Below are 22,250 nucleotides of genomic sequence, written 5' to 3' on the forward strand. Positions count from 1 at the left end.
AATCTTTCTGTATAAGACCAATTTAATTTAAATCAGGTGAGTCTGTTTAGCAATCACAAGCTATATGACAGACATTTGGGTTTTACTGAGCATGAAATAGTTGTCTCATGGCAGACGGCCTGACACTATGCCACTTCAGTGATAAGGATCACACACAGCTCACCTTAACCCTTCAATAATAGACATGCATTACCTGTCTCTAATAACACTAAGATCACACCACAAAAAGCTATGCCTTATTGAAATGAATGCATTACAACAGTTAACAAAAAAGACTATCATTTAAAGTTACACCTTAATTTTAACAAATAGCATTTAAAAGTTTGTGATCTGTTAGACTTTTTAATATTTTCTTATGCTCACCCTGCTGCATTTATTTGATCAAAATTAAAGTAAAACTGTTACACTGTGAAATATTATTAAAAATTTAAATAAATATTTCCTATTTTAATATTGTATTTTATAAATGTAATATATTCCTGTGATGGCAAAGCTGAATCTTCAGCAGTCATTACTCAGGTCTTTATGTCACATGATCCTTTAGAAATCATTTGGTTTTCAAGAAACATTTATTATTATTATTATTATTATTATTATTATTATTATTATTATTATTATTATTATTATTATTATCAGTGTGGAAAAAAAGAATAGACAGAGATGAATAGAGAGAGAAATGTTCAAAAGAACAGCATTAATTTGAAATATAACATTTTTCAAACAATGATGATGTCTTTACTATCACTTTTTATCAACTTTTAATGCATCCTTGCTGAATAAAAGTATTAATTTCTTTAAAAAAAAATCCCAAACTTATATATATACAGTACAGGTCAAAAGTTTGGAAACATTACTATTTTTAATGTTTTTGAAAGAAGTTTCTTCTGCTCATAAAGCCTGCATTTATTTGATCAAAAATACAGAAAAAAAATGTAATATTGTGATATATTATTACAATTTAAAGTAATTGTTTTTAAATTTATTATACTTTAAATTATCATTTATTTCTGTGATGCAAAGCTGAATTTTTAGGATCATTATCACATGATCCTTTAGAAATCATTCTAATATGATGATTCATTATCAAAGTTGGAAACAGTTCTGCCTGCTTAATATTTTTTCAGAACATGTGATACTTTTTTAGGATACTTTGATGAATAAAAAGTAAAAAAAAAAAAAAAAAAAAAAAAAAAAAGAAGCTATGTTTTTAAAATATAAATATTTTGTAATAACAATACACGCTACTGGTCAGTAATTTGGGGTCAGTAATTTTTTTCTTTCTTTTTTTAAAAATAAAATCAATACTTTTATTCAGCAAGGATGTGTTAAATTGATAAAAAGTGATAGTAAAGAAAATATATTATTAGAATATATATTATTAGAATTTTTTTTTTATTTTGAATAAATGCAGTTCTTTTTAACCTTTTATTCATCAAATATATTAGACAGCAGAACTGTTTCCAACACTCATAATAAATCAGAATATTAGAACGATTTCTAAATGATCATGTGATAGACTGGATGTTACATGTGACCCTGAAGGCTGGAGTAATGATGCTGAAAATTCAGCTTTGCATCACAGGAATAAATTATTTTTTTAAAGTATATTCAAATAGAAAACTATTATTTTAAGTTGTAATAATATTTCACAATATTACAGTTTTTTCCTGTATTTTTTGATCAAATAAATGCAGGCTTGATGAGCAGAAGAGACTTCTTTCAAAAACATTAAAAATAGTAATGTTTCCAAACTTTTGACCTGTACTGTATATAAGATGAATCATACAGTAGTCATCAGTTCTGTATCACAAAGCAGACTGAACAAACAGCTTGCTCTGTCATGTTGATCCTCCAAGAAGATTTCAGTACTGCTTTCCAGGCCACTGTTGCGCACTCGACAGGGACACTCTCAGCATCAATGACGTCTTGACCGCAGACATGCCATCTGCTCTGAACTGCCTTACACCTGCACGAACACGTAGCAGCACATTGTCCCTGTGCTAAATGAGCTTAACGCTCTTACTCTGATGATGGACACTGTAAACAGAGTACTTTATATCAATCACTGTGAGGTCAAGATTCTTAAGTGCATGACTACACAGAGTGCTACGTGCCTGATGTGTGTTCTGATCTTTTGATGTTTGTGCTTTTTGGAGTCATAAAGCATTCACATTTCTCTATCATAAAAGACTAATTCCTTTATTTTTACATTGAAAGTCATTTGATATTCAAAATATCTTGTGTTCCATAAAAGATAGAAAGTTACACGTTTGCACCCGAGGGTGAGTAAATGATGAAAAAATTGTCAATTTTGGGTAAAATATCTAATGTTTTGATCAGTTGTAACAGTGAGTCAATCAAACATTGCATAATTTATATAAAGTGGCAATTGCTATGCAACCCCCAAAGATCTCATGTGTTTCATTCATAAAATGTTTACATACTATGGGAACACTACAGAGGTGGGACATGTTCAGTGATGCCAGTGTTCAGCTTAACTTACTGATCCAATTTGTAGATCTCTCCATCCTTTAAGAATTAGGCTCCTTCTGGCCACTATGCAAGGCATGCTGGGAATGACATGTTTACGCCACACTGTAAACAAGGGGATATAAAACCCTCAGTGCATTCTGAGCAACTTGGTGCTTGAGGCATCAGCAAACCAGGATCTACTCAAATACACAATTATTATTATTTTTTTTACATCTGCCTTCAACAGTAACTGTAACCATGGTGCTGGAGGACTCTGAGTGCAGCGTCTTTGAGCTTGACATCACTGTGAGTTGATTTTATCTTCTGCTGTTGTTGTATATGCTGTTTTAGTAGTGGATAAAAAAGATTTGATTTGTGTTTGCATGAGTTTTATTTTAAGGGGGTTTTGATAATGATGTTTGTGGTCTGTTGATGGGATTTGTGTTGTTTATGGTCCAGCAACTTTAAACTGTATGTCTGGTCAAGGGGCTTTGGTGTTTTTGTCAGAAATAAGCAGGTTATTTTTAACTATAAGGTGGTGCGCATAAAAAAAGATAATATCAACATAAAAAAAAAGATCATATTATCATAATAATCAGTCAAAACTATTTTGAACCATATGTTCCAACACATTCTTATTGCAGCCACTGAAAATAAACAGCTTATGATTAATGAGTATTCAAATGTCTTTCCGTCATAAGAATGCACTAAGGCATTAAACATTTTTTATACGTTTTGATGTGAACAAGTTCAGTGAGAGGAAAACAACTAAATTCTTAATATGTCACAAAACTAACCATAACTTTGCTTTTGTAGGAGGATGATGTGGAGACTGCGTTTGGTCTGGTGCACTGCACCATGATGGGTGTTCCGAAGGGTAACCGACCTACCATCCTGACCTTCCATGACATCGGACTGAACCGTAAGAACTTCCTCTATTCCTTCTTATTCCCCTCTGCCTGTAAGACTTTACCGTAAACAGTTCAGTGTCACTGCAAATGCCAGTGCACGTTCCAATGCTCTCAAAACAAGTCCTATATATAACATCTCATTTGTATTCTGTCTTAATGGACTGAATAATTTGTGTATACCTATCTTAGTAGCACAGCTGTGTTCTTTGATCTGCAGATAAGAGCTGTTTCGAGTCTCTCTTTAATCACAAAGACATGCATGAGATCATGCAACACTTTGCTGTGTGCCATGTTGATGCCCCAGGACAGCAGGAGGGTGCCAGCACACTCTCCACAGAGTAAGTGAGGGTCATTATGCCACCAGATTATGGTTCCAGGTGTATCTGAGCATCTGAAGGCATATGATTAACTAAAATCTTAAGAGTAATGTCTTAGAATTAAAAATGAATGGCTTATCTTATTCATTCTGTCAACAAAGACAAAAAACTGCTTTAGTTTACATTCCCCAGCCTCTAAATCAGGAAATACGTTTAAAATCTGCTCAATCAGAGCAGATCTGCTCCAGGAAATATAATGCAGACAGCTTTAATCAGCACCCTATGGCACCAGACTGACAGAATGTAGGTCAGCGTGTCACTTGTAGGGTTTGAGGCGAGCAGAGCATGTTTATGATCTGCCATCTGCTACAACAACGTAACGGACATCAATTGCCCATAATCCAACCTTCCAGAGCAGCATCCAGACAGATTATGACTTCACTAATGCCAGGAAGGCCATCAGCCAAACCTAATTTACCTGTTGTGCTGTTTGATTGGATGTCATAGTATTTGACCTCCATATTCTTCCACATGTTTGAGGCTAACAAATAAAGCACTGTCTGTTAATATTGTAGGTATACCTATCCTTCTATGGATCAGCTCTCAGAAACCCTCCCTATGGTCCTCCAGCATTTTAGGTAAGTCTTAAAACTGGTACAAAACCAGTTCAGATGTTTAACTCATATTTTTGAGGATTGTATTTTAATCTTATGAGTGGTCTTGATTCAAACATACCTGAATGCTTGCTCTTTTTCCCTCATAGTCTGAAGAGTGTGATTGGAATGGCGGTTGGAGCAGGAGCCAATATCCTTACTCGCTTTGCAGTGAGTTTTATACACTTTTCCTCTCAGATGCATTTTGAATTGCTTTGAATAGCATGGATTACAGTTTTGCAGCTCTCCCTACAAAGGAGTGCTGATACTTGCAGTGTAATCCTGCTCATTAATATTGCAGGCTTGCTTGTTAATACACAGGAATGTTTCCTTTGCACAAATCACAATTTTTTTTTGCATGTGTCTCTTAAAGCTAAAACATCCAGACATGGTTGAAGGTCTTGTTCTGATTAATTTGAGTGCACACGCAGAGGGTTTCCTGGAAAGGGCAGCACAAAAGGTACAAAAACTGATTTCTTTCTGCTAGATTTGCATTCTAATGAGATTAATTTGGAAAAGATTGCATTATTAAACTAATTTGAATGTGCAAAGCCATACCATTGCACAAATCCTCACTAAAGCATTACATTCTTGACAGATCACAAGCTGGACTCATGCTCTCCCTGACACAGTCATTTCACACCTGTTTGGAAAGGTGAGAACTGAGGAAGTCTATGATTAATTTGACTGATTAATAATGGAACAAAATTAATTTAGTTTTAATATATTAGGATTTGAAATTATATAACCTGTAAATTAATTCTCAATATGTTTTTATTGACTGCTTTGTCACTTTTATGTTAATGTTCACTAATGTTGTAGGAGGAGATACAGAACAATCATGAGCTGATCTCAACCTTCCGTCATCTCATTACAAACAACATTAACCAGTCCAACCTGCAGCAGTTTGTCAAGTCCTACAAAAGGTTTCACCAATGCAAACTGTGTCTGATTCTTTAAATGAAACTTTAGGACCTATATATTCTATATACTGCAATGAGTAACTGAAAGCCTAATTTTTCCATCATTTCTCAGCCGAAGGAATCTGGAGATCGAGAGACCAGTACAAGGAGGAAACCTAAATGCAAGAATGCTCCAGTAAGTTCCACCTGATGACAACAAACATAAGACCCTTTGACTACGAGTGCCTTAAAACTGTGCTTCAATGACTTAATTGTTTGTCATCATGACAGGTGTCCAGCTTTGCTGATAGTGGGTGATAACTCTCCAGTTGTGGATGCTGTGGTGAGAATTACTATTTTGTTATTTTCTTAAATATGTTAGAGACCCCCGTAGAAATGTAATGCTACTCAACAGTGATTGGTTGCAACAATTATTGACTATAAACCATAAATAATTTTGAACTAAAGCAGCATACAAAACATTAATATAAAATTATTATATAAATATTTTACCTCACAGGTTGACAGCAACTCCAGAATGAACCCAACAACAACCACATTTCTCAAGGTCAGTGACCTTACCGTCCATTGCATTCACTCAAACACACAATTAACTTTTATATTTAAAATAATAATAGAAGCTAATTTTATATATATCCCAACATTTCACTGTTATCTGATTTGATGACTATCTAATATGAATAAACTAATATAACTGATATGAGACAGATATTTTGCACATCCTTAGTTTTTAACCATACTTTTTTTCTAGATGGCTGACTGTGGCGGCCTGCCTCAGGTTGATCAGGTATATATAATTTGCATTTATAGATTCACATTCAAATCTGCATTTTTAATCTAGATCTTATATTTGATTTTATAGTCATTATGGGTATATTTACACTACATGTTCATGTTCTCTCACAGCCTGGCAAGCTTATAGAAGCTTTCAAGTATTTTATCCAGGGCATGGGCTATAGTAAGCACACATTATTTTAACACTACAACAATACTGGCATACTATCCATAAAATAACAATAAATAATAGCCATTTTACATTTTATATGAGAGAAAACCATGCTCATACCCTTTCTTACCACTTATGCTTTATTCTCCATAGTGCCCTCTGCCAGTATGACCCGTCTTGCTCGGTCTCGCACGGCCAGTAACTCATCTATGGAACGAAACCGTAACCGCAGCGGTACAAACACGGATGAGCAGCGTGGACGCTCCCACACCGACGTCTCCATGGAGAGCACCCCTGGTGCGGAGCACAGTTCCTCAGGCCCCACACATTCCGCCGAGCTGTCCTGCTGAATGCCTCATGAAAATAACACCTCTGTGCAGATCAGATTGGAACTCAGCAGGCGGTTTGATATTGGACCTGAAATGACAGAATCTGAGCCTGAAAGCTGATGCTCCTGTTATTAGATAATGTTTCATTGGTATTTTTCACAAGGGATGTTTTGATTAGAGATGGCCCTCACAGCAAACAAAGCTTGGCTGTGAGAATGTATAAAATATATATGTGTGTATCTTAAAATGCGGAGTGAGTAGGCCCCTATGTGTGTGATTGTGTTGGAGAGTTCTCTGATCGGGATGGATGTTTGGGGGATTTGTTTATACATTACATATTGCATATCATTTCTGTACTACTTTTAATTCCTAACAGTAGTGTAAAACTTACATCTGAGAGTATTTCTTAGTCTGACAATATAGTCTACAGAACATTTGATACAGTATCTGAATCATTTCTAGTGGTTGTGCTTCTTACAGTTCCATCTTACATTATATTAATGAACAAGGAAGATAGGAATTTTGGTAAGATCACTTTATATTTAACAACTGTATTCCTAAAATAAAATTAAGTATATTCAGTCAGCCTCACTGCTGTATATTGTCTAACACTGTGAAAAATTAAAAATACATACAATGTAACTATGTAATGGATTCCCAACTATACCATTACAGAAATAAATACTGAACAGAGATCAATAAAAACAAACAAAATCATAAAAATAAGCAAATGTCTTTTATTAAAAAAGATACATTTCTGCATATTTCCAGAATTAAATATGAACAGTAACAACTTGGCAAAATGAAAGTGTAAATATCAAGATCACTGTCAATTCTTTTATATGTATTTCAGAATATGTTACATAACAAAGATACAAACACGTCCTTTAACACCATTTTATCTAATATATATTTTCAAAAACTGATGATGTGTATTCCTTTAAGGAGAGTTCAGTTTTTTTCGTTGAAAGGCTGTATTTTTTAAACATATTTGCAAAATATTAAAACAGTTTTTTGGACTTCTCCGATTTGGAACAGGAAGTCAACATCTTAAATTTAACATTTTCTTAATTTCATATTTTGTCCCTCATCCATCCATCCTTATAAAAATATAAAGTCCATAAAGTACTTCAGTCTGAAGTATCATTGTTCACTTCACAAGCCATCTCTATGAGTAACTGTGCTGATGTTTATTCATAAATCATCCGAATTCAATCCAAATTTCTCATCAACAGTACTTTCTGTGCTCTCCAGCATCCCTGTTACTGTCAAGTGTGATGCACAGACTACAAATATGAACCTAAGGAGGATGCCATAAAAAGAGATTGTATCTGGGATTCAGTGAAATACTTAGTTAACAATCTCATTGACCTCATAGTATTGCTCGAGATCTGCAAAGATATCGTTTGGATTCCTGCAGGAGAGGTTGCAGAAGCAGGCGTTGATCCACATGTACTTCCAGGAAAAAACTGACCCATTTGGACACACAAACTCCACCTCGATGGTCTTAGACTTGTATGGGATGCAGCAGCGCTCATCGGTACAGACTCCACAGTACTTGGGCCAATACGCCTTCGTACTGACACACCCCGAGATGGTGAAGTTCTGAACCTCTGGCTCACGGTAGATGTTCAGGCATTTCTTACCCGGCTGAGTAAGAGATATGACAATCAGTGCATCCGTCCATGACAATGACATGATAATTCATCCATCCCTCCATGCAAATGAAATACAAATAAACCAGGGTAGGAATGAATTCTTACTCTAAAGTGCTTGGTGATGTCCACCTCACAGGGTCGGAGGTTACACAGTCGAGACTCTTTCTCCATCATACAGCCAGCATTGTCATTAGAGATGCGCTGTGATATGCCCCGCCCACAGGTCTTTGAGCAGGGACTCCATGGGGTAGTCTGGGTAATGCAGTTTTTGTGCCAAATATCATTAGAGGTGAGGGACACTGAAAAAGACATAAAGAAAGATGATTAGGAACTAAAACAATGGAAGTTCACCAGAAGATGCTATACACCTCTGATGGACATTTATCACCACACAAAACAATAATGCATAACTCACCCTCCTCAGGTGCATGTCTGGGGTTGGTCTTTCGTGGTTTACGGGACTCTTCGCAAATCCATTTCTCACAACACTGGCCTGGGATCTTGACTCGCTTGGGTGACTGACACCAGACCCGGGGCGGCAGGGACTCGGTGCAGAGCGACACACATCCAATCGCCCCATTCACACACAGACAACGGTACTTACAATTGGGCTGAAAGCTTTGGCCATTACGGTAAATCACACCGTTATACTCACAGCCTGTTCCCATAACATCTGAAACACAGAGAAATCTGGATATTTGTACTTACAACTAAAAGGTTCTGTGACAGTTTTGTGTCTGAGTACCAATTTGACACAGAATAAGAAAAAATTACATATTGCATGCCTGTTGGAACCAAAGACTACTGTAGTAGTATAAGTAGTATAGGCCTATACACAAGATGCAAAATTGACATTTTCACTAGAGCCTTATATATGCATATGCATTCATATGAATAATATTCAGGTTATTTTATTTGCATTATGTTAGGAAAATCAACTGCAAAATAAATGTTTCTTTATATAGTATTTTAACTATGTCACTGTAAAGAAATACATAAGGTCACTTACATGCACACACTCCTTTTTCGTACCTCGGCTTGTCAGCACTGTAGTCACAGTAAAGCCCTTTATGATAGTCACAGGTATCTCTCTCATTACAGGTCTCTCCCACCTGCTTGGCACAGGCCTTGCAGCAGTCACATCCATCGGTCAACAAGCTGACCCCATGTGGGCAAACAGGGTCACTCTTGGGACACTTACAGGGCCATTTGCAGTATCGATTTCTATTATAAGGGTCCAAATCTGTGGTCACAAGAGGAGAGTCTGTGGAGTTGTGGGAACTGGCCTGTGTGGGAGAAAAGAGAAAAACATGAAGAAGATATGCCAGCTTTAGCCACTTTGGGGCAATAGAGAGTTTGCTTTGAAATTACATTGAAATTGGCCTCTTCAAATAGGCTCCCAAGAATTTTCCAGTGGATGCTTTGGATTAGTTTCTAATGATCAACAGCACAGGATCACTTTTACACTGTGACACAGAATTAGGCTATTGTTTTCCAAAACTGATGGCTAATTTGAATAGATATACCAACAGAGTGAAATGCAACATTACTGTGACACAATATTTATATTTTTTATAAACCAAACACTGCCTGTGGTATCATATGTTAGTTTTGGTTTAGAGTCTTATTCGATTTCTCGCTCCGTCAGACCGGGTTTCACTCTTCTACAGTGGATGTAATGTAATGTAAAATAAATAAATAAATAAATAATAAAAACCTGGAGTGAACTACACTCTGCAGATCCGCTCCACTCATATGTGTTGTTCCAGTCCGGAGTTTCAGTCTGTGAGTCGCTTCATTCTGATAAGCAACGCTTGATGCTTTATTTTCGTTGGCGGAGAAGAAATTCACAAATTTACAGAACTTTTTTTTTTTGTTTGTGTGTAAGGTATAATCTATTATTAATATTAATAAATTGACAATTAATGTTCAGATAATAACAGTACTTTTGTTAGTGTGATGAATGTAACCAAATGTGGTAAAATAAGATAAAACACAAAGATAATAATACAAATATAATTCATAACATATAAATCGTGTTCTATTAGACATTGCCTCCTAAACTTGATGCAATATTACCGACCATTAACTGAAAAATGGCTCCAACTTATGATTCCTGGCACATAATGCACCAACAGACAGGTTATTTACTTGATTTATTGTCATCATGACCAATCAAACAGTCACTTTCAGTTTTAAAAACATTATCGTGTAGGTTTCTTTTAATGTATTTGTGGGATGTAATGAATTTGCACCTATGGCATGGTTGCAGTTTTTGCGCTTTCCAAGAATAGCGCTTTGATATGCGACGTCACAACTTCAGCTGAGTTAAAGGGCAACTTACAACATTCTTGCTATTCTCAACTGTGAAAAACCACCTTCAGTTCCGTGAATTTTTTAAAACTCAAATACTGCAGTGCATTGAATCAACAGTATGATAAGACCCACCTGGTGCAAACTGGCTGTCAAAAGAATCCACGACAGGAGTCTCCACATTACTGTATTCCTGAGAGAAATGCATTGAAACAAGAAATTTTGTTTGCTACAGGTAGAATCCACAAGCGTTCCCTCGTGGCATCCACAGAGCGTACAAGTAACACGCGCAGATGTGCCGGTCAGACTGGAGTCTTGCGTTACGTCAGTCTGTCAGGTTTAGAGGGAGTTTGCTGGAAGTTGTCTTTCTGTTCACTCCAGTTCAGTCTTCAAGGGCGGAGGAATCAAAATAAAGCATCTGAATCATTTAGAAAGCGAAATTTTCCAACAGTTTGTATAATCAAATCACTAACACATAGAGGATAAATGTTTAGATTTCTCATGTCTTAATTATGTCTTGGCAGTGGCATAATTATTGCATTTTGCATGGCATGAAATCTAAGCCAGCAAATTCGTTCAGAAACTACACTTACTGCTCAGAGGAAAAATGCAATTGGTGCATTCTTTTATAAATCTCAAAGTTTTCATTTAGACCTGAAATTAAATTTTGTTTTGCTTTTGGTTTAATTTAGCATGAAAATATAAAATAAAAATACACAAATGTGCAGGAGAGAGCTGAAACCCATTTGTGCTTTGAGGTCCTCTTCTTGAAAAACATATTAGTGCACACTAAATCAGTCCAGAAAAATACATGTTATTTTCACAAAAACAACATAAACCAAACAATTTAAATTTAAAGAGTTCATGCAATGAGGTTTGCAGTCAATGTAATTTATTTTCTTTAGTGAGGTATTCAATCTGTTTTTGACTCATTGAAGTCAAATAATCTGATGATGGATTTTTATGTCAAATGGTCAGGTATTAATTTTTCTAAGCAGAAAATTGATTTAAAGAGGAGAGGCAAACATTATTAAAATACATAGTTCATTTATTACGTACATTGCTCCAACTGCTTGACATTTGGACACAAATCATTCCAGAGATCAGCAAGAATTCAAGATAAGAGCAACTGGACAAGGACAGAGAACTTTGTGTACCTAAAACATTTCCTTCTGTAGAACTGCCAGGAGCTGAGAATGTATGTGTAAGTGACCAGACATTGTTGTAATTTAATACTTAACACTTTTGAATTCTACCTTAAATATACTGTATAGTTACCAATTTTTACAGTACTTGAATCTACTACAAAAATGAAATATTCACAATTTTTTAAAAATAGATTTGAAAAATATTTTTTCATTCATGTAAATAAAAGCTATTAATATATATATATATATATATATATATATATATATATATATATATATATATATAAATATATATTTTGGTCATATTACATGCAATTTTAAATGTTAAACATATAATTGAAATTAAAACGAAATGTGGTTGAGTTTAGGCTTGTAAAAGTAAAGCAAAATAACATATTGGTACATAATTATATTTTAGACAAGCACACAAAAAACATTTTGCAAGGTTTGTGTGATGTGTTCATATTTTGCCAAAACCTTGACATATGCGCTAGGTTGTTGTTGAGGTTTCTGCTGTTTACAAATTGAAGCCGACGGCTGGGCAGCCTGCCAATGATGCACTAAACAGAAGAACAGTAAATTCTAAACTAATCTCCTACACCACAGACTAAAAAAAGTTTCATATTTCAGCCCTTAATATGCAAATTGTTTTCATAGTTCATGTGGAAGTGATTTAAAATGGTCTCAAAATATCACATTGAGAAAATGCTCTGACCTTGACTTTGTTCATATGGATGAATGTAATCAAAAAGTGTCCAGACAGCTGGAACAGTAGAGTCTAGACAAAGGGGAAAGGCTTCTTATAATCTCCAGGAATAAAGTGATAACTAGCATTTCAGAATAGCCCTCAATCAGTGGCACACAAGCCTGTTGCAGCATCTGGAAACTTGCAGAAAGGATTACTCACATGTCCTCCTGGCACTTTGGTCAGTCCCATTCCATGTGACTGTATCTCTATTTTAATATTAAATCACCTCATTAATTATTAATGAAGATATTTCAATACTCTACTAAAGATATTTTAATCACTTTTAAAAACTTGAACAGTGAAGAATAACCCAAAAGTGTTTTAACTGCAGTTCATTGCTTAAATTCTACTATGAATGTTTAGAATCACAATGATTTACATCAACAGAAATACCACAGTAATAGAGTGCTAAAATTTTAAAACAAGCAATTACAAGAAAATCAGAACATTTTGAGACTAATTGTAAGCATCTTTCTCAGATTTAAATCTGCTTTGAGTCAGAGAGAAGCTGGCGTCTGGGATTGACTTTGGCTCTTGGGTTGGACTTTGAATACCTCCAGAATCTACTGACGTCTCACAGGAGAATTTGGCAGTGAAGTCAAAAGTCAAAGTCAGGTCTGCAAGTATTACCAAGTGCACAGCATTTTAAAGATTTATAATCATTTTTGACTGGTGAAAAACCCTCTGTTATCTTCCAATCTTTAAATTCAACAACCAGGAGTTAATGTTGATGTGTAGAGCAGTACTAACCAGTAGAGGTGATCAGAGCTGGCACATATTGAGACCAGAAGGAACACTGAGGACTCTGGAGGCTGCGGTTATTGAGAGTAAAGGACAGCTGCTTATAGCCCCGCCCACCCGGGTGAGACATGAACTGATGCCATGGGGGTAAAAACTTACTGAAGGATGTCCTAGATGCTGCAAGAGGCTGGTTGGGGTGGCAGTGAAAAGCAGAGGAGAGATGAATAGAGCTGTGCAAAATCAATAAAGTCGGTTTGAAATGAGGTTTAAATTTTTTTCTAATCTTGTCATTTTCATTTAAAATGTCATAACACAATCTTTTGGTGAAGGCTGACATTCAGATCAGATTCTTCTTGAATGTGAAAGATCTTATTACAAATGGTACCATAACTTCTGTATAATAAAGTATGATATTAAGTGTATAGAATGAAAGGCACCTGTTGTACGCAGCGTCCTCAGGAAGGTGGTAAATGTGAACACTGGATCGTGTGTTGGCTGAACAGAATTCAGCCATGTCCACAGCTGGACAGATGATGAAGAGATCTCTGTAGAAATAAATAGCCATTATTTGGATGCATGAATGGCAAGGTGCAGGCAGCTACACCTGCATTTTAGGATTTTGATATCGACACAAGAGTTTTATCACATTATGGTTAATTTAAAAGTTTAATTGTTTCCTTTTTGTGGATTTCTGTGGTTGCCAGTTTCAGGGATAACAGGTTGGCATATTCATGCATTAGTACCACTATTTCATTCAAATAGAAAGCAACTTGATAAACCAAAGTTCAAATTAAGTTATCTGTCCATAACTTGTATATAGATGGTGCACATGGTCATTAAAAAAATGTCATCAGGTAACACACATTACACTAAAATAATGCAATAAACATTCACTAAACAGTAGATTTTTTTTGCAAAAACACTATTCACATTTAGAAATCTCAATTAAATTTCACAAGTAATAACAACGAAATGGCAAGCAACACATTGCGTTAAACAGTGTGAAATTAAACAATGTAAAGAATGAAATAGTATTTTCTTGTAAATAAAAAATTATTATTTTTGACAGAGTACAGTATATATGCCACAGTGTTGAAACAAGAAAATGATATGAAGGTGAAAAGAGGATCAGGAAATGATGCCAGACTTAAACTTTGCTCTATCAGGTTCTATATGTTCTTTGGTCTCTTCTCTGTTTGTGTTGCTATGTTGCTCTGTGTGCAGCAGGTCACTGGGGTGTGTTGGTCAGGTTTGGTCTGTACTATTTCTGACACTAGTGATTATGTGGGCAGCCAGCTTGTTCTCCTCCTGAACTGCTTTCACAGCTACTAACAATTCAGAGAAAGAAGCAGGAATTTCAGGACACAGAAGTCCAAATGGAAATGTGAAATTGCCTTTGAGAAATTAGCTAAAAGTACTGTGAACAAATGAACAAATAGTACTGAATTCCATAGCCACTAGCATATTTAAGTGACTGAAATTGATGTGACATACAGCCAAGTATGGTGACCCATACTTAGAATTTGTGCTCTGCATTTAACCCATCCAAAGTGCACACACACAACAGTGAACATACACACACAGTAGTGAACACACACCCGGAGCAGTTTGCAGCCATTTATGCTGCGGCGCCCGGGAAGCAGTTGGGGGTTCGGTGTCTTGCTCAGTCGTGGTATTGAAGGTGGAGACAGCGCTGTACATTCACTCCCCCCACCTACAATTCCTGCCGGCCTGATGGATTACGAGTCCGACTCTCTAACCATTAAGCCACGACTTCCCCCCGAACCAGTGTCACTGTAGAAATTAAATCATCATTTTGTTTTATTTGAATTCTACTCAGCATTTCTTTCTCCATTTAAAATATTCTGGCTATGTTTCCAAAAGTGAACAATGTAGTGTTTGAAGACACGATCTGGTAATCACAAACAGCAATAAATCAGAGCGAAAACACTGAGCTTTTTGTTAAATGAACTCTTGACTCAAAAGATTGTACAATGCTAGCCTTCTGAACTCATATTTTCCAGACACACTTGAATAAAATTCAGAATAATAATGTTTGACAGAAACTGAGCTCAAGAAGGATGTATCCGCCACGCACAAAAAATAACATACAACAATAACACAACAATAAAAGCAAAACATAATATTTTTACACATTTTTTTTTTTATTAATTATTACAAAATATTTTTTTTGTTCCAATATTACCTATCCCCATCCAGTATAAAACCTTCATTGCTAAAGTGTAATGAAATTTAGTTTTTACTAGGAACATTTTAAACTCACACTTGAGTATATTTCAGCCAGAGACCTATATATACCATTTCCTTCCTCTTTGCCACAAACACAGCAGCCTCCACACCCTCAGTGAATGCAAAACAAGTGTGGTTCAAGCGCAGAGTCCTACCCTAAGGCTCAAAATGATTTCAGCTCTGGATTCCTCGGCATTCCAGACCACTTAACATTTTTTCAAGGGTCTGAACAAACATAATCGTTCACTTGAGCAGCTGTGATCACATGGAGAGAGAAAATCTATTGTTCATTTTGGCATCCAACTAAAGAGTTGCAACTAAGTTTTACAAACAAAACATTCATAAGGCACTTTCAAAAGAGATCCTTTTTACCACTGTATTCATTCACGTGGCATGAACTGGGAAACATTTTACTTCTCTAACAAGTAATTTTGGCCACTTGGGCCAAGTTTTAATTGCTTTCTTTACATAAAAAAAAAAAAAAAAAAAACCTTAACTTGGGAGGTACATGCTTTCTATGCAACATTCTTATAATGAAAAAACAAAATATACTTTTGTTCTGTGTGACCTTCAACCTCTTACCTTGTAGCATTTTCCAGTGCGCGAGAGAACACATTGTATCTTTAGGGAGTGGGGGAATGCTGTAAAGAGTAGAACCAGGTCGCTGCCTCCTTCATGAAAGCATTAGCATCATCTCCACCCAAAGAGTTAGACAGGGCTGCGTGAAATGCCGTCTTGCTGTCAGTCCTTCCCCGAAGCTGCTCGAAATTCTTCTCAAATAAAAGAAACACAAAAATCAATAAGTAAATGTAAGCCACTTGAATAACTAGTTACATTTTTATGTAACCACACCCAGCTTTAATTCTCACACTATCTTTTAGGTGCTTTCCTCTTGTTTACTTCACAGTCTGATATATTTGTGTCCTGACCTCAATGTTCTTGGCTCTGCTGATGAGGCCGGCTTCAATGGATGACCCCAGAAGTAATTCAACTTTGTTGAAGTGTCCAGACCGAAGGGCCACAGAAGGCTTTTCCCAAACTACAGTTCCATCAACCACCGGTGACCAGGCCTGCAGAGGACCACTCACTGCTAACTATACACAAACAAAAACACCAAGAGGATGTTAAATGACTGTTTTGTGCATTTTCTTCACAAAAGCAACCCATTGTACCTTGGTCTGTGCAGCGTTGATGCTCTGAGCCAGTTTACTCCTTAGGCAGGTCAGCAGCTGTGAAGTATCAGAGGCCAAGCGGGCAAGTTCTCTAGCCAGAGATGCAGTTTGCGCCTGGGCTTTAGCTGTACTCATTACAACAGCTTGGGGAAAACACCGATCCACCCTATAAGCAAACAACAACATTGTTGTGACCACTAAAAAGGTATCTGGATCTTTATTCATCAACCATGATTAACTATTTTCCTCTAGACGTCATTAATTATGGGTTTTTTGTTTTACTTTAAAGATGTTTGTTACTCAGTTTGAGAAATGAGAGAGAATTTAAGGCAGACACAAATGTCAGTTTGACATAAACATGTTTTATATTAATCTATTATGGTTTAGACTAAAAACAGAAAATAGTGAAACTGTGAGTGGTTTTCTTTGCATACCACTGCTATTTATACACCTGTTTATCAGAAGTGGTGCATTATTTCCATATATAGAGCATATGTGAATAAATTTGCATGCAATTATAAAGCGGTTGCATTTCAACACTTCCTATTTTTGCTTATTTGTGAAGTGGAAAGTGTGGTGAGAAAGCTTCCCCATTTACTCAGGTCATGCTCTTAAACTCTTATCAGTGGGAAGCTGCACAACAGAACAATAGCAGAATCCACAAGAAGGGGAGATTGTCTCAGTTGGGACAGACATCTGATGGCTGATTGGATGTGATACATTTGTAGGACTAGCCGTGGTAGATTGACAATGGGAGGCACTCTGGCAAGCCAAAGAACCCTGGAGAATTTCAGACAAACTCGTACTAATGAAGACCTTTCACCAAGAGGTACGAAAATACTGAGCACTGTTTGAGTGACTGGTTTCAAGTGATGGTCCCAGTTATTGTAAGCTGATGCCACATCGTTTCAATCGTTTACAGATGTTGTGGTGTGTGAAGCGACTCAAACTGTATTAATACATAGGCATATATATATATCAGTTCTCTTTCTAGAATGTGCGGCGTAAGCTGTGGTCTGTCCTTAAAATGAAATAATATTCAATAGCCTAAGCTGAACTCCTCTATTCTGGTTTGTGTATGACCTAAAAAATAATAAGTCTCTAAAATTGAACACAAGTGCGCAACAATTAGCTGTTAACACACCCAGGACTGAATAGAAACAAACAAGGAAGTTTGTTTTTCTGTTTAGTCATCATTTTTGGCTTAAAAACAAAAAAAGACGAAAAGAGCATATTTGAAGTACTTCCTCCTGGCACTGCAAGATAAATACAACTGATTAATACTAAATGACTTCCTAACACAAATGCTCAAAAATACAGGTTAGTTTCAGCTAAAAAAACATTTAAAAAACAAGTAACAAACATACACATTATGAAAATCAATGCAAATGCAAAATGTTCTGTTTTACAGTAAATGAGAATGACATGGCATTAGTGTTGGATAACTACCCTCCTCCTGATATCTGCGAGCCCATATTTCGAATGGGAGATTGGCTGAAAATAGTGTCTGAGTAAGTATTATTATCATATGCTTCTACAAGAGCTTTTGCCGGTATACTAATAGTAAACTCTGTCTCTTAACATGCTTCACAAAATTATTACGCAACATATTCTAGCAGAAACATATAAGTTCAGCTGTGGAAACACATACCCTCTGCAATTCAAAAGAGTTTTTTAGTCTTTCATGCTCCCAATTTATATGATCAAAAACATTGTAAAAATGGCAAGATTGTGAAATACTTTTACAATTTAAAATACCAGTTTTTCTTTTTTTTATATATATTTAAATATGTAATTTTTTCCTGTGATTGCAAAGCTGATTTTTGAGCAGTCATTACTCCAATCGTTCTGGAAACCATTCTAATATGCTGCTTTGGTGCTTTAGAAACAGACATAATTATTAATGTTGAAGACAGCTGTGCTTCTTAAAATTTTTGTGGAAACAGTTTTCATGATTATTTGATAAATACTAAGAGAGAGAGAGAGATAGTGTTTGTATGTTTGAAGTGTTAGTAGATAGATACAGTGTTTGTACGTCTGAAGTGTATGTTAGTAGTAAGTATATTTTACATCAATAACAAAAAACTGACAGTTGTTGGGCACAATGTGTGAATGCACAACTGACCACAAAACCTTGAAGCCTAACTTTAACACTAGCCTACTTTCTGCTGTTTAACACACACAGAAAACTGTTTTTCATTGAATAGAAATAGGTTGTTTTTTATCATTATAAACATTCACATTACAAACAACAAGAACCCTCTACCTAAAAGTCTCACTTTCTTTCAGAGAAGGTTACTGGTGGAAGGTCTACTCAGTCAACACTAAGGAAGTGAACTATATACCGCACTGTCATGCCACAAAAGTCTTCCATGGGTAGGTACTGAATAGCCAGCTATACTAGCTATACCACTAGCTGTTTAATGCTCTCTAAATGCTAATGGAAACATTCTGTCTGACTGTCTCAGCTGGCTGTTTGAAACTGTGACCAGACCAAAAGCTGAGGAACTGCTTCGACTCCCAGGAAACCGAGTGGGGTCGTTCTTGATCAGAGAGAGCACAAAAGGTCAGAATATATATTTAAGATGAACATTATATTCTAGTCTAGTCCCACACAGCACAAGGTCTGGTCCATATTTCAGTTTATTCTGGATGACACACAGAGTTTTATAAACAGACCAATCCAAAGGATCTTCTAAATAATATTTTGGTTTTTATTCAATAACATGGCTGATGTTACAATCATATTGCTTGTATTTTTCTAGGTTCGTACTCCTTATCTGTGCGCCACAGAACTATTAAGCATTATCGAATAGTTCGAATGCCAAACAACTGGTATTACATCTCTCCACGCCTCACATTTCAATGTCTGGAAGATCTAGTTAACTACTACTCTGGTAAATCAAATACTACATCAAAAAAACAACTTCTTTTAGTTTAAAAGATGGCCAATTTGATGCAGATTTTCCCTCTCGCTCTGGTTTAGATATAGCAGACGGACTGTGCTGTGTTCTAACTGGCCCGTGCTTGATCGCCTCTGAAACACGTCTGAGTGAGCTCACGAAAACACCTGGGAGAAAATTATCTTTTGACTGGAGAGCAGTGAACAGGTAATAAAATCAATAAAAACCGCTCAAATTTTGTCCCTTAACCACCACCACTCAAAAATTTGAGGCCAGTAATGTTTTTGAAAGCAGTCGCCTATGCTCACCAAGGCTGCATTTTTGAACCAAAAATACAGTAGGTAAAGTAATATTGTGAAAATGATTTAAAAATGACTGTTTTCTATTTCTATATATTTTTAAAATAATTGTAAAATTAATATATTCCTGGCAAAGGTGAATTTTTAGCATCCTTTACTCCAGTCTTCAGTGTCACATGATCCTTCAGAAATAATTATAATATGCTGATTTGGTGCTAAAGAAATTCTTATTATTATCAAAGTTGGAAAACAGTTGTGCTATTTCATATTTTTTAATGAATAAATGTAATTTAGTATTTATTTATTAAACGTATAAGTATTTACTGTAGCTTTACTGAATAAAATTATTAATTGCTTTTTTCAAAAAAGTTTGACTCCAAACTTTTCAGTAGTAATGTATAGCTTACAATTTTCCTTTTTGTTTCTTTACTAAAACTGAAATTCATTTATTTGACAAGTATTTGAACTATCATATGAACATAGAAGCATTTTAAATGCTGTAAATCCTTTCAGACAACATCTATAACAATAATGCATTTGTCCTCACTCAGCTCGGAGCTCGTCCAACAGAGCACAAGCCCTTCAGCGGTCAGCTATGGGGTTCAGAACAGTGTCTCTTCCTACCTGTCTCTGCTGGGACAGCAAGAAAAACCAGAGAAAAAGAAGTTTAGTTTGAAGAAGAGGTGGAAGTCTGTCTACATGATGCCAAACCACCAGCTCGACAGTTTGGCCACTGTGGAAGATAACTACGAGGAGGTGCCTTGATAGATCACATCTGATTCATTCCAGGAGCTCAATAGCTGATAGAGGGGTCTTCTGAGGGGTGGGGAACATAAAGTATCATTATATATGGATGATTTATTATTATATATTTCCAACCCATCAAAATCTATTCCTGCAATACTTTCCACTTTAAAGAAATTTGGACAAATTTCAGGGTATAAATTTAATACGGGGAAAAGTATATTATTTCCAATTAACAATTTAGCTGATCATCAATATTTTGAAACACTGCCCTTTAAAACTTTAACCCATTTTAAATACTTAGGAATCAATGTCAATAAGATATTTGTAGATAAAGAGAATTTTTCAAAATTACTTGATCAAATAATGCAGGATCTACAGAACATAAGTACAGTAATATAAGAATAATGGCCTACTGGTTACAAAAACAACCCCAATTATGGGTAAGCATAGAAAGTGCATGCTGTTATCCTTCCTCACTTTCTGCTCTACTGTTTTCACCTTTACCCACTTGTCCATTAGAAAATCCAGTAGTTTCATATATACTCAAGATCTGGTCCAAGGTCCGTTTTTTTTTTTTTTTTGATTTTTTTTTTTTTTTAATTCCATGATCGGGTTGGAAAAGCAATTTAAAGCTTTATAGACATATTTGTTGATAAAGTGTTTCCATCATTTGAACAGCCACAAAAGAAATATAACATACCTCGATCACATTTTTTTTTTACATTTGCAGCTGCAAAACTTAAAATAATTAATTTAATCAAACCATAATGAAAATGATACTTTTGTGTGATCCTCGCAATAAAAGAGTTATTTCATATATATATATATATATATATATATATTATATACTATTATATATATATTGATATATATACATATATATATCCAGTTGACCAGCACATCAACTCTAGAACACTTAAAGTCCTCCTGGGTGGAAGACTTGGATGTTGAAATTACAGAGGAGCAAAGGGAGGCAGCCCTTAAACAGATTCATGGCTCATCAGTTTGTGCAAGACACAGGCTCATACAGTTTAAAGTAATAAATCGTTTACACTGGTCTAAACAAAAGCTCAGTAAGATATTCCCAAATGTAGACCCTTCATGTGATCGTTATGGGCGTGCACCGACATCACTGGCCCATATGTTTTGGAGCTGCCCAAAATTACCATCTTGTTAGAGAAGTATTTTTCTGACATTGTCAAGAATATTACAAAGGCCTATTGATCTAGACCCCCTGATGGCGGTTTTAGGTATTGTTGAATCTTAGAATAGCTAAAAACAGGGCTGAACAAAATATAATTTTATTTGTTTGTCTACTAGCACATTGGAGCCAGAGAAAATCAGATTCTCCTTGAAAAATAAACAGGAAAAAATTTCTGAGATATGGCAACCTTTTATAAATTACTTTGGTGATATTGATTCTACAGGAAGTGATTCAACTGATCCATTGAGATAAACGATTAAATGAGCTAAGAAAAGGACTGAATTCATACTTGGTGTTTATTGGACTAATACCCCCCACTTTTGTTTTATACAAATTTTCTACTGTTGTTTTTTCAGTGTATTTTTTTTACTGTTCTCTAATTATATTGGATAGTTATATGTGAGATGTGAGTGAATATGTGTTGGTTTATATGTGTGAGGAAAAATCTAATAAATAAAGTATTTTTAAAAAAAGGCTGAAGGATATCTAAAGGCATTGTTGTGTCTGGACTGGAAA

General features: G+C 35.6%; 3 protein-coding genes and 1 pseudogene across 7 annotated transcripts; 2 read left to right on the forward strand and 2 right to left on the reverse strand.

The window, feature by feature from the left end:
• The first annotated feature begins 2,612 nt into the window (after window positions 1-2,612).
• Window positions 2,613-7,858, forward strand: LOC109089061 (protein NDRG1-like). Of its 3 annotated transcripts, XM_042741220.1 has the most exons (14): window positions 2,614-2,778; window positions 3,289-3,394; window positions 3,601-3,721; window positions 4,276-4,338; window positions 4,464-4,524; window positions 4,727-4,813; window positions 4,952-5,008; window positions 5,176-5,279; window positions 5,389-5,451; window positions 5,547-5,598; window positions 5,776-5,823; window positions 6,028-6,063; window positions 6,183-6,234; window positions 6,376-7,858. In XM_042741220.1, the coding sequence occupies exons 1-14, from the start codon at window positions 2,731-2,733 to the stop codon at window positions 6,570-6,572; spliced, it is 1,095 nt and encodes a 364-aa protein (XP_042597154.1). In that variant the 5' UTR covers window positions 2,614-2,730; the 3' UTR covers window positions 6,573-7,858. The 3 variants fall into 3 exon arrangements, with proteins under 3 accessions (XP_042597156.1, XP_042597154.1, XP_042597155.1); XM_042741222.1 differs by lacking the exon at window positions 6,183-6,234 and having other exon boundaries at window positions 2,613-2,778; window positions 6,376-6,529; XM_042741221.1 differs by lacking the exon at window positions 2,614-2,778 and having other exon boundaries at window positions 3,305-3,394; window positions 3,573-3,721.
• LOC109089060 (CCN family member 4-like) lies at window positions 7,273-10,890 on the reverse strand. Of its 2 annotated transcripts, none has more exons than XM_019103189.2 (5): window positions 10,658-10,890; window positions 9,242-9,495; window positions 8,625-8,882; window positions 8,315-8,508; window positions 7,273-8,201 (listed from the first exon to the last, which is right to left on the reverse strand). In XM_019103189.2, the coding sequence occupies exons 2-5, from the start codon at window positions 9,354-9,356 to the stop codon at window positions 7,902-7,904; spliced, it is 867 nt and encodes a 288-aa protein (XP_018958734.1). In that variant the 5' UTR covers window positions 9,357-9,495; window positions 10,658-10,890; the 3' UTR covers window positions 7,273-7,901. The 2 variants fall into 2 exon arrangements, with proteins under 2 accessions (XP_018958734.1, XP_018958733.1); XM_019103188.2 differs by having other exon boundaries at window positions 9,219-9,495; window positions 10,658-10,888.
• Window positions 10,891-11,972: 1,082 nt separating this feature from the next.
• The window catches only part of LOC109080435, a 31,613-nt pseudogene continuing 21,335 nt past the window's right edge, over window positions 11,973-22,250 (reverse strand).
• Window positions 17,137-21,377, forward strand: LOC109080437 (src-like-adapter). 2 transcript variants are annotated; one of them, XM_019095504.2, is made up of 7 exons: window positions 17,137-17,410; window positions 17,993-18,092; window positions 18,871-18,957; window positions 19,050-19,147; window positions 19,347-19,478; window positions 19,568-19,691; window positions 20,335-21,377. In XM_019095504.2, exons 1-7 carry the CDS (start codon window positions 17,332-17,334, stop codon window positions 20,546-20,548), a joined length of 834 nt encoding a protein of 277 aa, XP_018951049.1. In that variant the 5' UTR covers window positions 17,137-17,331; the 3' UTR covers window positions 20,549-21,377. The 2 variants fall into 2 exon arrangements, with proteins under 2 accessions (XP_018951049.1, XP_042597172.1); XM_042741238.1 differs by lacking the exon at window positions 17,137-17,410 and adding an exon at window positions 17,539-17,901.

Source organism: Cyprinus carpio, chromosome B16, assembly GCF_018340385.1.
Source record: "Cyprinus carpio isolate SPL01 chromosome B16, ASM1834038v1, whole genome shotgun sequence".
Lineage (NCBI taxonomy): Eukaryota > Metazoa > Chordata > Actinopteri > Cypriniformes > Cyprinidae > Cyprinus > Cyprinus carpio.

Excerpts from the sequence above, each read along its gene's own strand:
- LOC109089061 (XM_042741220.1), top strand. The coding sequence starts at position 2,731 with ATGGTGCTGGAGGACTCTGAGTGCAGCGTCTTTGAGCTTGACATCACT. Across the intron at positions 5,452-5,546 it reads CTAAATGCAAGAATGCTCCA|GTGTCCAGCTTTGCTGATAG; the intron begins GTAAGTTCCACC and ends TCATCATGACAG. Across the intron at positions 5,599-5,775 it reads CTCCAGTTGTGGATGCTGTG|GTTGACAGCAACTCCAGAAT; the intron begins GTGAGAATTACT and ends TTTACCTCACAG.
- LOC109089060 (XM_019103188.2), bottom strand. The coding sequence starts at position 10,705 with ATGTGGAGACTCCTGTCGTGGATTCTTTTGACAGCCAGTTTGCACCAG. Across the intron at positions 8,883-9,218 it reads CGAAAAAGGAGTGTGTGCAT|ATGTTATGGGAACAGGCTGT; the intron begins GTAAGTGACCTT and ends TCTGTGTTTCAG. Across the intron at positions 8,509-8,624 it reads CAGACATGCACCTGAGGAGG|TGTCCCTCACCTCTAATGAT; the intron begins GTGAGTTATGCA and ends TGTCTTTTTCAG.
- LOC109080437 (XM_019095504.2), top strand. The coding sequence starts at position 17,332 with ATGGGAGGCACTCTGGCAAGCCAAAGAACCCTGGAGAATTTCAGACAA. Across the intron at positions 18,093-18,870 it reads TGGCTGAAAATAGTGTCTGA|AGAAGGTTACTGGTGGAAGG; the intron begins GTAAGTATTATT and ends ACTTTCTTTCAG. Across the intron at positions 19,692-20,334 it reads GACTGGAGAGCAGTGAACAG|CTCGGAGCTCGTCCAACAGA; the intron begins GTAATAAAATCA and ends GTCCTCACTCAG.